Here is a 12,922-nt window from a genome sequence, read left to right on the forward strand (position 1 = left end):
AGGTCCATCTGGGCAGCGGGATTTGGGTTGATGAGGAGAAATGGCACCAGTTACAAGTAACCCAAGGAGATTCCAAGTACACGAAGAACTTGGCAGTCATGATTTGGGGAACAGATGTTCTGAAGAACAGAAGCGTCACAGGAGTTGCCACAAAAAAAAAGAAAGATGCAGTCCCTAAGCCCCCCCTCTCGCCTCACAAACTCAGCATCGTCAGAGGTAGGTCACTGCAGCAGAAACACAATGGCTGAGATGCTGTGCTTCACTCTGTCAAGAGTGTGTGAGGCACGGTTCAGTCAACACTTACCAAAGCCTCTCCATGCCAGGCCCTGGGCTGGGCACGGGGACACGGGAGCAGATATGGACCTTGTCCCAGAAGAGCTCACATTTAACAGGGCAAATGAGCTGTGGACACAAGTCCAGTTCAAGGAGCTAATATGAGAGAGGGACAGATGACGTGCTCAGGAAGTTCCCAGAAGGGAGGAGACCCCCAGCTAGAAAATCAGGGAAGGATTCTTGGGGAAAGGGTCACTGAGTTGGGCATTGAAGGGTGCGTCAGACGTGGAGATGCAGATGTGGAAAGAGACCTGCTTCAGGAGGCAGAAGCATCTGGAACAAAGGCATGAAGATGGGAAAAGAGTGCTGCTGTGTACAGAGAGCAGTGAAGGTCGAGGCTAGGGGACGCAGGTCTTGGTGTCCTAGCATCATGCCTGGAGCAGATAATGAGATGAAGACCAGCTGAGGGGCACTGGACTCAGCTTCTTTTCTGGTGTCTGGGAGGAGTTGGAGGGAAGGCAAAGAGACGAGGGTTCATTTGTCTCCTAAAGATATGGCTGTATCCTGGACTTTTTGATTTTCCTTCCTTTCCTTCATTCCACGCCTTCTTTCTTCCTTCCTCCCTCCCCATTCTCCCTCCATCTCCTCTCTTCCCTCTTTCTTCTTTCTTTCCTCTGTCTCGCCCACTCTCTCTCCATTCATTCCCTAAGCTCTTATTCTCTACCAGGCCCTTTACTGGGTATTGAGGACGCAAAGGGGGATAAGACGCAGTCTCCATCTGCAGGCAGCTCACAGTCTCATGGGGAAGACAAACACAACAGCTAGTTACTGTACAGATAATTCCAATTACAGAGACGGGCAGGAGAGGAGAGGGAGCAGAGAGAACACAGTCATTGCTAATTATTCTGAGCACTTACTGTGTTTTAGGTTCTGTTTTTTGATTTTTTTTTATGGTTATGTTTTAAAAAATACCGTTACATATATTAACTCATTTAATCCTCATAACGCTCCTACTGTTAGCTACAATTATTATCCCCGTTTTGCAGATGAGGAAACTGAGACACAGAGATGTTAAGTAACTTGCCCAGATCATGCAGCTAGGAGGGGTAGAGCCGGGAGTCCAAGCAGGAGGGCTGGCCTCAGAAGCTGGGCTCCTGACCATTAGTCTCTAAGTGTCCAGCTGCCGTGTTTTGATGAAGAAACTAAAACTCAGTCAGTCAGCGTGTACATTTTGAGCAGGCCTGTGCCAGGTTCTGGGGCAGACAACAAATGTGTCCACGAACAAGTCCTGTCATCTCAGGTACTGATTAGGCATTAGGACGGAGAGGGCTGTGTTAGCTGGGTGGTTGGAGAAGGCCTATTCGAGGAGGTGAATTTTAATCGAGAACTGGATGTGGAGGAGGCAGCCCTGTGAAGGTCTGAGGGGTGTGAAACAGGCAGAATAAATAGCAGGTGCAAAGGCCAGCGTGCCCAAGGGATGAAGCAGCCGTGTGCAGCTGCGGAGTCCCAAGGGAGGGGAGAGTGAGGTCAGGGAGGTGGACGAGAGCTGGTCTGCTCGGGCCGCGAAGGCACCGTAAGCAGCTTGGATGTACGCTTCTTGCAGGAGGAAGGCAGCGGAGGTCCTCGGTCGTGGAGGGACCCAGTGGGAGGGCAGTTAGGGAACAGTGGTCTTGGGGGAGATGACGGGGCCACGGACTAAGGTTACAGCAGTGTTAGTGGAGAAAAATGGCCAGATGTAGGGTATATTGTGGAGGTCAAGGTGGCAGGTTACAGAGAGATGAAGTGAGCAGCCTGAGGTCACAGCTGCGAGGTTTCAGACGCCCACCGCTGACTCTGGTTGGAGCTGGCTCTGCTGTGGTACAGCTGCCTCCCCTGCCTGGCTGACTCATGATTAATCGATTCAGGCAGCCACGTGTTTTTAGACAGTCAGAGGTAACCTTTAGTCTGCCCGCTGTCTGAAATGGGGGAGCCTGATTTGGGAGGTTGCCCTGAGAAAGAGGCCTTCCTGGGGATGCAGCCCTGCCCCGCCTGGTAGGTGGCTAACCTCTAATTCTGTTCCACTTGTTGGAATGTGACTCAGCAGGTCCCAGGTGCCTCCCCATGACTGTCTGCTCTACCTTTGTCACGTTTTGGTATGAAGTCGTCTGCTGTGTGTCTGCCTCAGGCACACTTCTGACCATATCTGACTCAGCTCCATGCCCTCGTTGCCTAGCACAGGGCCTGGCACACAGTAGGAGCTCAGTAAGTGAGGGTTGGACAAATGAAACACAAACCTGCAAGCCGGCCCCCTGACTGACCCCTGCTGTGCTTTCTTGTAAATCCCTTTCCCTCCATATCTCAGTTTCCTCAGCTGAAAATGTGCATCCTAAAATGATGAGGGTTGCCTAGAATGAGAGTGGTAAAAGACTTGGAAATAGTCGTGTTTGAGGTGTGAAAAGAAGTTACCGTTCTTTGTTGACAAGTGAGCTGCCTCCTTGGAGCCAACGTGACCTCATGATGGCCACGCTGTTGAAGTTCACGATCGTTCAGTGCTTTTCAGCTTACAGGCCCCGTCCTGTCCACTCCAGTGCAGTGCGATGAAAGGTAGAAATTGGAACCAGGTCACAAAAGCCTGGGGTTGAGCCCCAGCTCTCTTGGGTTTAACTTTGAGCTTACACTGGTTCATGTGGTACTTGTTTTTGTTTCCCCAAGCCTAGTGCTGCCCCAGTACCAAGTAGACGCTTGGTGTCTCCATCTGTAAAGCCAGGATCGCAGTTCTTGTCCTGGCTACTCAGTGGATCACATAGATGTTTTGAATGTTCTTTCAACCCCATCAGACGCTGTCCTATGAAGCTAATCTGGTCCCCAATGCTATGGAACAATCTAGAAGATAACACCTCAGCTGTGTGGCTTGGGGCCATTACAGACTCACTGTCTTCAACGCCCCCTGCCAAGTCCTCTGAGTTTCCCTCACTGATCCACTCCCCCATTTTCCAAGCCCTTTTTAAACCTTCTCTACTTTTCCCAAACCTTGGTCCACATCTCTCTCTCAAAATATTGCCTTGTCTCTTCCTTCACCGAGAAAAGAAAAGGAACTCCCACAGCTTCAAACCGCCACACCTGCAGACTTACCTGTATCCCCCATTCCTCTGCTTCATGTCCCAAAAGAAGCATTTCCTTCTCTCATTTGGGGCTGACCATTCTCTCCTGGACCCCAGCCCACCTGCCTTCCTAAGTACCTTGTTCCTCCGATTATGCCCCTACTCTGCTGATTCCTTCCCAGCGTCATTTAAATCAACTTCGATCACTCATTTCTTACAAAAACAAACAAAATGCTCCCTAGAGGCCACTTCCATTCCCCTAGCTGCTGCCATGTCTCTCTTCCTTTTCACATTCAAGTTTCTTGAAAGAGTTGTCTTATGGGCCCTGTCGGTGTTCACTTATAGCACCCTTGCGTCTGACTTCCCCTCCCAGCCCACGTGATCTGTCCCGCGGGGTTCCCCGGTGACTTCCTGCTTACTAAATCCAGGGCACCTTCCTCACCTCCTCCCCAGCACTGTCTGACATGCCCACTCCTTCTTTACCTAGAAGCCCATCCTGCATGCTCAGGATTTCCTCCTACCTCGCAGGCTTCTCCTCCCCATTGTGGGCTCCTCCTCCACTACCCTCTCCGCTGCCTCCAACCCTCTTCTCTCTCACTCCACAGCTTTCCTCGGCTGATCTCCCCTCTCATTGCCCTCAGTGTGCCCAGAGCCCTGGCTGGAAATCCACACTCCTCATCCTGCCTGGTGCCTGGTGATCTGGCCGCTGGCTGCCTCTGACCTCGTCTCCCACCACACTTCCCATTTCCCACCACACTCTGACCACTGAGGCTTTCTTCCACTGCCTTCCTGTTCCACTGCCAGCTGCCCTTCCTCTGATCTGCACATCCTGCCTCCTTCTTGTCCTTCAGAGAGGCCTTCCCCAGCTGCCCAGTCAAGAGTAGCCTTTCTATTGCTCTCTATCACATCATCCTACCTAAAGTCTCTGCATAGCATTTCTTATCATTTTGTTTATTTACTTGATAATTGTCTTCCCCCCCACCTCTATTAGAAGATAAGCTTTAGGAGCATCTTGTTCAGGGCTAACATGTAGTAAGTGCTCAATAAGTATTTGTTGAACGGTGAATGATGACTCTCAAATCTGTATTTGACCTCAGTTCACACTGCTGAGTTCCTGGTCTGTACATCCAGGTGCCGACTGTCGTCTCCTCACGGATGTCCACATGGCATCAGCAAAGTGACCACTCACTGCTCTCTCCTTTTCCTTCTCCCCAAAGCCTCTGCCCCTTCTCTGTTCCCTGTCTTGGTGAATAGTACCACCAGCTACGGGCGCACAGATCCCTCATCCTTGACTCCTCCACACGCCTCACTCTCCATCTGTTCTGCCCCCAAATACCTTAAACCATCCGCTTCTCTCCATACCCAGTGCCCCTCTCAGAGTCCGGGCCACATCATTTCTTCCCTGCACTACCCCAGCAGCTTCCGGTTATGTAAGCGGAGTGATCTTTCGGAAACCAAATGTGATCCTGTTAACCACCACCCTGTCATAGCCAGTCCATGGGGCCCATTATTAAAGGGTAAGCTTCTTAAGATGTCATAAAGCCCCTGGCTATGGCTCCAGCTTTATTTTTCAGCAAATTCCCCTTGAACTCTAAGTTCTTGCCGTAATGAACTACTTTATTCCCGGAACAATTTTCCCTCTCACATTAGGGAATTCGCAAATGCTGTTCCTAGTGCCTGGAAGGCAGGTCATACTACCCCCTCTGCCCCTGGGCTGCTTTGCCCAGCTAGCTCCTGCTCCCCACCCAGATCTGCTTAGGAGAACCTGCCTTCAGGAAGTTTCCCTGACCTCTTCAGGTGGGTGGATGCCTCTGTCGTATGTCCCAGAGCACCTCGTGCCTCTCTCTCTTCTCACTGTCTCTTTGCCTCTGAGGAGCCTGGTCTAGCAACCCCTTAGGGCCCATAAAGGCTTGCCATGCAAGTGAGCGAGAAGGGAATTGACTTGCCCAAGGCCATGCAACTGGTTAGATCAGAGCTGAGCAGAACTGGGTTTGCAGGCTTCCTGTTGTCTCCAGAAGTTTGAAGTACAGTATTGATTTGTCTTTTCTTTACTACAGCTAGGCAGGTTTGAAGTCTGTCTCCTGTCTCACCATACACTCACCATTTTTAGCCTAATCATTTGAGCTCTTTCCATGCAAGCTGTCTGCTAGATTGAGATTGTTTGTATTTATTTTGTATGACTTGACCACATTTAGTCACATTGCTGTATAAAAATGACAAAAGCCTTGATGCTCACAGGGTTGGTGAGGATTTTCTCTTCTCTTTGATCTTAAAGTCATTGCTTACCAGACAGCAGAAGGGTGGGGTGAACATTGACACTGCTTTAGAAGGACGAAAGCAGGAGGCTGGAGGAGAGTATCGCTTTGACCATAAGCTCCAGAATGACAGTGAAACCTTATTAAGGTCAAATGACCTTTTGCAGAGTGTCTTGAGTTTTCTAAATGAGCCACAGCGTTGAGTTCTGGTTAATTTTTATAACTTTTTTAATAGGACACATTAGTGCTGTTATAAACCTTGTTAATTAAGCAATAATCTCAAATGTTCTGTCGCAGAGGGAGACATTCCAGGGAACTGCAGGTGATTAGTATCTAGAGCCTGACAGAAGCCTTTTAATCCACCTGAGGCCCGGTCCATGCTCTTTCCCGCAGGAAACGAGCATGACTGGAATTCTGCGGAGGCCTCTCTGAAGACTTTCCTCAGCTTGCACCTGTTCTTCCTGCTGCGTCTCCGACGCGTGCTGGGGCTCGCAGGGCCAGCACACCCATTCTCCTTCTTTCCCCTTTGCCTCTTTACCCACCCTTGTTACCTCCCAGAGACTTAGAGCTGGAGGAACCTCCCTGGATTATGTGGTTTGACATCCAATGAAACTGAGACCCAGAGAGGGTCCCACTGGAGGTTGCACAGCAGCTAGGGTGAGAGCCAGGGCTGAGCACCTGACCTCGGCAACAGTTCTCAGCACAGGGGTCTCCCTCATTTGGTGCAGGTGTCACCAAAATCACTGTGAGTGTCTGCTTTCTCCTGGCCCAGCGCTGGAGAGGGAATGCCCAAGTGTTCCAGGAGGCCGGCTGGCGGCAGGCCCAGGGAAGGGCTCGGAGTCGGGGAGGCACCGTGGACTCTGCCCACACTCACCTCCTCTCTCCAAGCTCAGGCTTCTCACATGCAGGTGGAGGGGTGAGCACGAGTCTCTGTGATCCTCTCCAGTGCTGACATTCTGCATCTCTAAGCGGATTGCCTGCTGTGGGCTGGCCTGGTAGATAAGATTTTGTTTATCCTCCACAGCAATTCCTTAAGATTGGGTTGTCATTCCTGTTTTACAGGTGAGGAAAGCTCAGGTTCAAAGAAGTTAAAATTCTTGCCCACGATGACATACCCCTGTGGTACACTTTCCACCCACACCCCGGTTCCCTTATATCCAGAACCTTTATGTCCCCTCAGGTTTCCCTGGAGAAGCATTCATTCATTGATTCATTTCACATATATTTACTTAATCTTGCCCCTGTGCCAAGCACTGTGTTAGGCCCTGGGAATGAACAGTTGTATAAACATAAAATAATTGTAACAACCCCATACAAGTGTTGTGTTCCTCACAGTTTAAAGAAAGCTTGCAAAATGTTTATCTCACATGCCTAACAGCAGCCTTAAAAAAAGATGATCTGTGGTTTGTTATTCTTGTTTATGAGGTGGAGAATTTGGGGCAATGATTTGCACCCGGTCCCCAGGCTGGGAAGGGAGCTGAAGTCAGGCTCCGGGCAGGCCTTGTCTGGGGCTTGCTCTCTGCTCCGTTGCAGCAAGTGGCAGACTCAGTACAAGTGGCGGTCCTCAGCCTTGTTGGTAATCACCATAATAAGATACCACTGCACACTGACCGGGTGGTCAAAACCTTAGTAATCTGACCATGTCAAGTGCTGTTGAAGGTGTGGGGCAACCAATCCTTGCATGCACTACGGTTAGGAGTGCCAGGCAGCACAGCTGCTTTGGGAAACAATTTGCTAGGCATCACCTAGTAAGGTTGACAATGCACACACCCTAACATTCAGCAGGTCCACACCTAGGCCCATACTGGCAAATTTCCTGCATGTGTACCCCAGGAGACATGTGCCAGGGTGTTGGTAATTGCAAAACACTGGAAATAATTCAGGTATCCATTGACAAGAAAATGGATCAGCAGATTGTGGAACAGTTACACAACAGAATACTACTCAACAGTGAAAATGAGTGACCTGCCGCCATGCACTTTAGTAAATCTCAACACTGTAACGTTGAGTGAAAAGCAAGTCAGAAGGATATATAGAGTAAGGGCACACTTGTAAACAAGTTAAAAACAGGGAAAAGTAAACAATATGTTATTTAAGGATATATGCATATGTGTTAACATGAGAGGAAAAGAAAAGCAAAAATTCAGGATAGTGATTCCCTCTGGTGAGGGCGAGGAGAGGACAGGATTGGGGAGGGGCATCCAGGGGCTTCAAAGGGACCAGTAATGTCCTGTTCAGCTGGGTGATGGCCACATGGGTGTTCTATCATTATTTTTAAAGTGTAAATTTGGAGTGTATTTCTACTCTTTCCTAAGTACATTTTGTGATGAAAATGTGAAAATATAGCCATGCCAGATCCGTGAATTAGTATTTGGGAAGTGTGTCAGGAAGCACATTTTCCTCTCCCCCCGCCCAAAAGAGTTGTACTCAAATTCGCCATTAATCCATGGCCTTCTTGTTTCTTTTCTCTGTCTAGAGTGTTTGTACGACAGAATAGCACAAGAAACTGTGGATGAAACTGAAATTGCACAGAGACTCTCCAAAGTCAACAAGTACATCTGTGAAAAAATCATGGATATCAATAAATCCTGTAAAAATGAAGAACGAAGGGAAGCAAAATACAATTTGCAATAAACTTTGGATTTTTCATAAAGCCTTTGCGTTTTCCTTGTGTGGCATGTGATTTGCAGGCGATGGTGCCGTCCAGATCAGACCCCACCGTGCACGGTAGTGTGTGGGCAGGGAGCCAGTAGGGTTCTGGGGTCAGCTTCTTCTGAACTTGGACTTCCTGCTCCAAAGAAGGCAGATGGATTTGCTGAGACTCGGGCAGCAGCCTGGCGCCTCTGTCCTTCTAGGGATGGGAAAGCACTGTCTTTTCAGAGGGGGATAAAGTCTCTCTGAGTTGTCTATCACTTGACCCAGAATTTGAACTGATATTTTTACCATTCAAGGACTTCTCTGTTCCTCTATTTTGTTCTATAATAAAGGTTCATTAATTCTTTGATGTAGACAATCATTCTCCTCATTTATTTAAGGATATTAAGTGTACAGTGACAGTGTCCAATGTCTTTTGAGGGGCAGAACATTCAAGCTGAAGGAGAGAAAATTCATAAGGGATGTGGTTGCTGTCTGCTGATCTGAAGGGCTGTCTCGAGAGCGGTTTACTTTCTCTTGCTTCAAAGGACAGATCTAGGACCAGTCTCCTTTCTCATTCAAGATGATATGAGATTCAGCTTCCCTGATAATTTGAATCAATGTCTGTAAAGGGGTGCAGGGGGCAGTAATGTTAGATGTGGTCCAGGGTTACCTTGAGGAAGTAGGATGCAGTGTCGTCTGGTGTCAGTTCATTTATCCAATCTTATATCTCAAATGATCTTTCAAGTCACATCATTTTTAGTTCATTCAGTGACCGAGCCTCTAAGGTGCCTGGTGCACAATCTGGCAAACCACACTCGCTCTTCCTGTTGGGGTGCACTTTCCCTCTGTAATGCCTGTGAAGTCAGCACCGTATATAGGAAATGACAAGGGGTTGGGGCTGCGCACCTGGGTTCCAAGCCTGGCTCCCCTGCTTGCTCTGGGCTTAACCTAACCTCCTACGTTTCCATTTTCTGTTCCATGAAAAGGAGATAATATCTACCTTACAGAGTTGCTATATATAAGGATTTTATATATATATATGTGCTCAATTAATGTTGGCGGCTTATTTTCTTCATTTCTGATTATTGGCTTTTAGGCATTGGTTGGAAAACTTTGGCCTCTAGTTTCTCTAATGGTTTATCCACTGGACCATTAGACCATTGGTGGTCTGTAAGCAAAAGCTTAGAGTCAACCGGGTAAGTAGTGTAGGTGGCTAGCTCTTTGAGGAATTTTACTTTAGTAAATAAAATAATCCTTTGTAATGTGAAATATTATACTCTTGCTAACAGGATGTATAGATGTGAATTTTGTTTTATGATATTTTCCCAGCTCTCTACAAACTAGCAGTGTGATCTTGGTCCAATCACTTAATGTCTCTGAGTCCTTATCAGTATAATGAGGAAGATAATGCCTAGCCCACAGGCTGTATGAATAATTAAATACTAATAATAACAGCAACAACAGATACTTAATATGTGCCAGGACTTTCCTAAGTATTTAACATAGTTTAACTCATTTCATGAGATAAGTAAAGTTTGTGACACTTAGTAGTGTTCAAGAAATTCATGTTATTAAGATGGGTTCATCTTAACAGCATGGGGCAGCTTGGGCATGAGTAGCGTGGGATGCGTGAGAGACTGGAAAGAAGTATGTATCATGCTTGAGCTCATCCCCTTCTCTCCTTGAGCATGGTGAAGACACAAACACCCAGAGACTCAGTGCATCTCCCTTCAAAGACTAATACAATATGGTGCCTGCATTATAGGTGCTTTTAGGTTTGGGGGGAAATAGTGATGGAAATATATATTTAAAAAATGCTATGACATGTGCAAGTGCTTTGTGTAACATACGATGCATGTATTAGGGACAGAACAGGGTTGTGAAAGATTGTGGGGTCTGAGTTCAAATCCTGACTTGAACTCTCAGGGGCTCATTTCTTCTAAAGTGGAGATAATGATCCCTAACTCAGGGTTGTTGTGGAGAATAATACAGGTAATATCTGGAAAAAGCGTTCTGTAAATCATGAAGAGCCACACAGATTTTAGTTATCTTTAGCTTATAAGGCAAGATCAAGTAGATGTGACAAGAAAGGATGTAAGAACTGATTCTGATGGAGAATCAGGAAGGTTTCACATCCTAGTTAGACTGAGATGAATTTGAGCTCCTGTTGTGTACCTGATTCCCTGTACTTAATATAAGAGGACAAGGCCATCATTTTTATACCCATACAGATGGGGAAATGGGCTCAGAAAAGGTTAAATAACTTGTTGGCCAAGGTCCCAGAGTTATCAGCAGTGGAGCTGGGTCAGAATCCAGGTCTGTGCAAAATCTGCCCTTTGACCGCTTCCCTGAAGGATGAGTGGGATATTGTGGTCTGGGTGGAGAGCCTAGCTGTGAAATCTCAGGGTATGTTTAGGAGAGACTCGACCTAAGTAATCAGTCGATTGAAATCTGTCTCATTAATTCAAGCCCTTTGGAGGGACTATAGTACCATTTATAAGGATTCACAGTTTTATTACATTCAAATACAACAAAACTCAAATTCATTTCATGTAGTAGATAGTTTCCCAAACTTGCCCAGTCTTAAGAATTTGCTGAGGTGCTTAAAATACAGATTCCTGGGCGTTGGCTTAGCTTGATTCAGTAAGGCTGGGATGGGGCTGGGAACATGTGTTTTAACATAAGTGCCACTTTTGAGTAATACCAGCCTAAGAGAAGTCATTAGAAGACATGGTTAAATGAAGGAACAGAAGTGTTTCCTAAGTAAAAAGACATGCTCTTCCTGAAATGCCTGAGGATATTGGAAATTGAGAATCAATTTCCTCTTAAATTGCTGAGGATCTGCCCTACAACCCTGTGTAGAGTTACTCCTTCATGCTCACCAGCGCTGTTTTGTGGGGTCTGATGCAGAAGGTGACTCTCAGTCTAGGCGCCAGTGATGTCCCCTTGCTTTTAGATTCTTTCTTGCGATTCCAGTGACAGCCAGTGAGTCGTGTAGGACAAGACAGTCAGTGCTGAACTGGCAGACCCTGAATTGATGAGGTTTGGGCACTGTCTTGAGAGGCCCTGGCAACACGTTCTATTACCAGATGAGACAGAGAGATGTGGCTTGTTTCTATTTTCCAGCTTAGGAAGCTGTGTTAGCGTCTATTATGTGCCCAGGGCGTCTTGGATGCGTTTCTAAATTATGAATTTTTTTTTTTTTGTAATTATAAAGAAATGAAAACCACCTTATAGAAATTTTTGGAAAAATAGCAACACTTTCCAAATTGCACTACTGCGAGCATTGTGATGTATCTCTTCTAGTCTTTTTTTCAAGGGTGTAAATATGCATTTTACATACCTGTGATCATGGCAGATGATCAGGCTTGTGTCCTTCCCTTTCCATTTAACAGGTTTCCGTGTTGCTCCATGAAATTTATAACCATCAATTCTAGCATCCACCAAGTGGATGGACGTCAAGCTACAACTGAGTAAACCATCTGGTCAGCTGTGGGGCTAACCTAAAGGGCTGCCAGTCCGTGGAAAGAGACTTCGGTCCAGCATGGGTGGTAGAAGTGAGCTTGAGTTTAGGTCGATGCATTCAAGTTCAGTTCCCAACTCTAGCACTCACTACCTCACTTGAGGTGAGTTCCTTCGTCTTTCTGAACACCTGCTTCTTCATTTGCAAAATGGAGGAGATAATATCCAGTCTTGGGGTTGTTAGAAGGACTGAGAATGTCCTAGAAGTGCCCCAGCGAGAGTGGATAAATGGCAGCCCATGTTCATGTTGACATTCCTCTCCCTCCAGTCCCCACATTTGTTCAGTCCGCACCTGAGTGTGTTCCTATCCCATCTCTCACCTGCTCTGACCTCTCACACAGTGACTGTAGCTTTAATACCTGCCATTGGCCCTTCTTATGCTTATCCCACGTGGCTCCGTACTCACAGGCTCTTCCCTGTGCATGCTGACGGGGCCCACTCTTCGCCTTCCAGCTCTCCTCAGCCACCTCAGTCCCCACCCCCTGCCACTCAGCTGGCCCATTCGCCCTTCCTCAAATGTTTAGGTTGTTTATAAATAAAACTCAGATGAAGATTTTTGTGTGTGCAGTTTTTTCCTTTGTATTTTCCATCATTTTCTTAGAGTCATTTACCTAGGTCAAAAGGACTGACATTTTTATCATTCTTGATACATATAATGGGTGTGACCATGTTTTAGATTATTTTGCCAACTTAACCTCATTATATTTTCCTTGATTATTTCTGAGGCTGCACATCTCTCCAGTTTGGTTTCTTATTTACAGAAAATAAAAGCTTAACCTGTGAGCATTTCCAGCAGAATCCGTTTCACTTTCTGTGTTTGGTTTTCTCTGACCAATGTGTCTACCTTTGGCATATAATTTTTACTTTTCTATCTGCAAATAAACATACCAACAGATATTTTCATTACTTTTTTTGAAGGGATTGATCAGTTTCTGCCATGCAGCTTCAGAGGCTCATGGAACCTAAGAGTCAAAAGTGCCTTTCGAAGTCTTTCCTCCAAATCTCTCTACTGTAAGCAAATGCCTTTCCAGACCATGGTTGGATACCTTCAGGCGTGAGGAATCCATCTTCCTACTCAAGAGTCCATCCAGTTATTGCCATCACTAAGATGTTCTTCTGTTGAGCTAAAAATCTGCTTCCCTGAGACTTCTAAGG

The 12,922-nt window shown here is 46.7% G+C and overlaps 2 protein-coding genes across 4 annotated transcripts in view; both read left to right on the top strand.

Moving 5' to 3' along the window:
- BEND5 (BEN domain containing 5) overlaps positions 1–8,261 on the top strand; it is a 48,743-nt gene extending 40,482 nt beyond the window's left edge. For all 3 annotated transcript variants that reach the window (XM_004438526.3, XM_014793818.2, XM_014793817.2), the window contains 2 exons: positions 3–216; positions 8,085–8,261. In XM_004438526.3, the coding sequence (XP_004438583.1) occupies positions 3–216; positions 8,085–8,242 (372 nt within the window). In that variant the 3' untranslated portion in view covers positions 8,243–8,261. The remainder of the gene's footprint in view (positions 1–2; positions 217–8,084) is intronic.
- AGBL4 (AGBL carboxypeptidase 4) overlaps positions 1–12,922 on the top strand; it is a 1,245,941-nt gene that overhangs the window by 1,022,378 nt on the left and 210,641 nt on the right. The gene's annotated exons all lie outside the window — the stretch shown is intronic.

This window comes from Ceratotherium simum, chromosome 22 (assembly GCF_057802395.1).
Source record: "Ceratotherium simum simum isolate JZ-2026a chromosome 22, ASM5780239v1, whole genome shotgun sequence".
Classification (NCBI taxonomy): domain Eukaryota; kingdom Metazoa; phylum Chordata; class Mammalia; order Perissodactyla; family Rhinocerotidae; genus Ceratotherium; species Ceratotherium simum.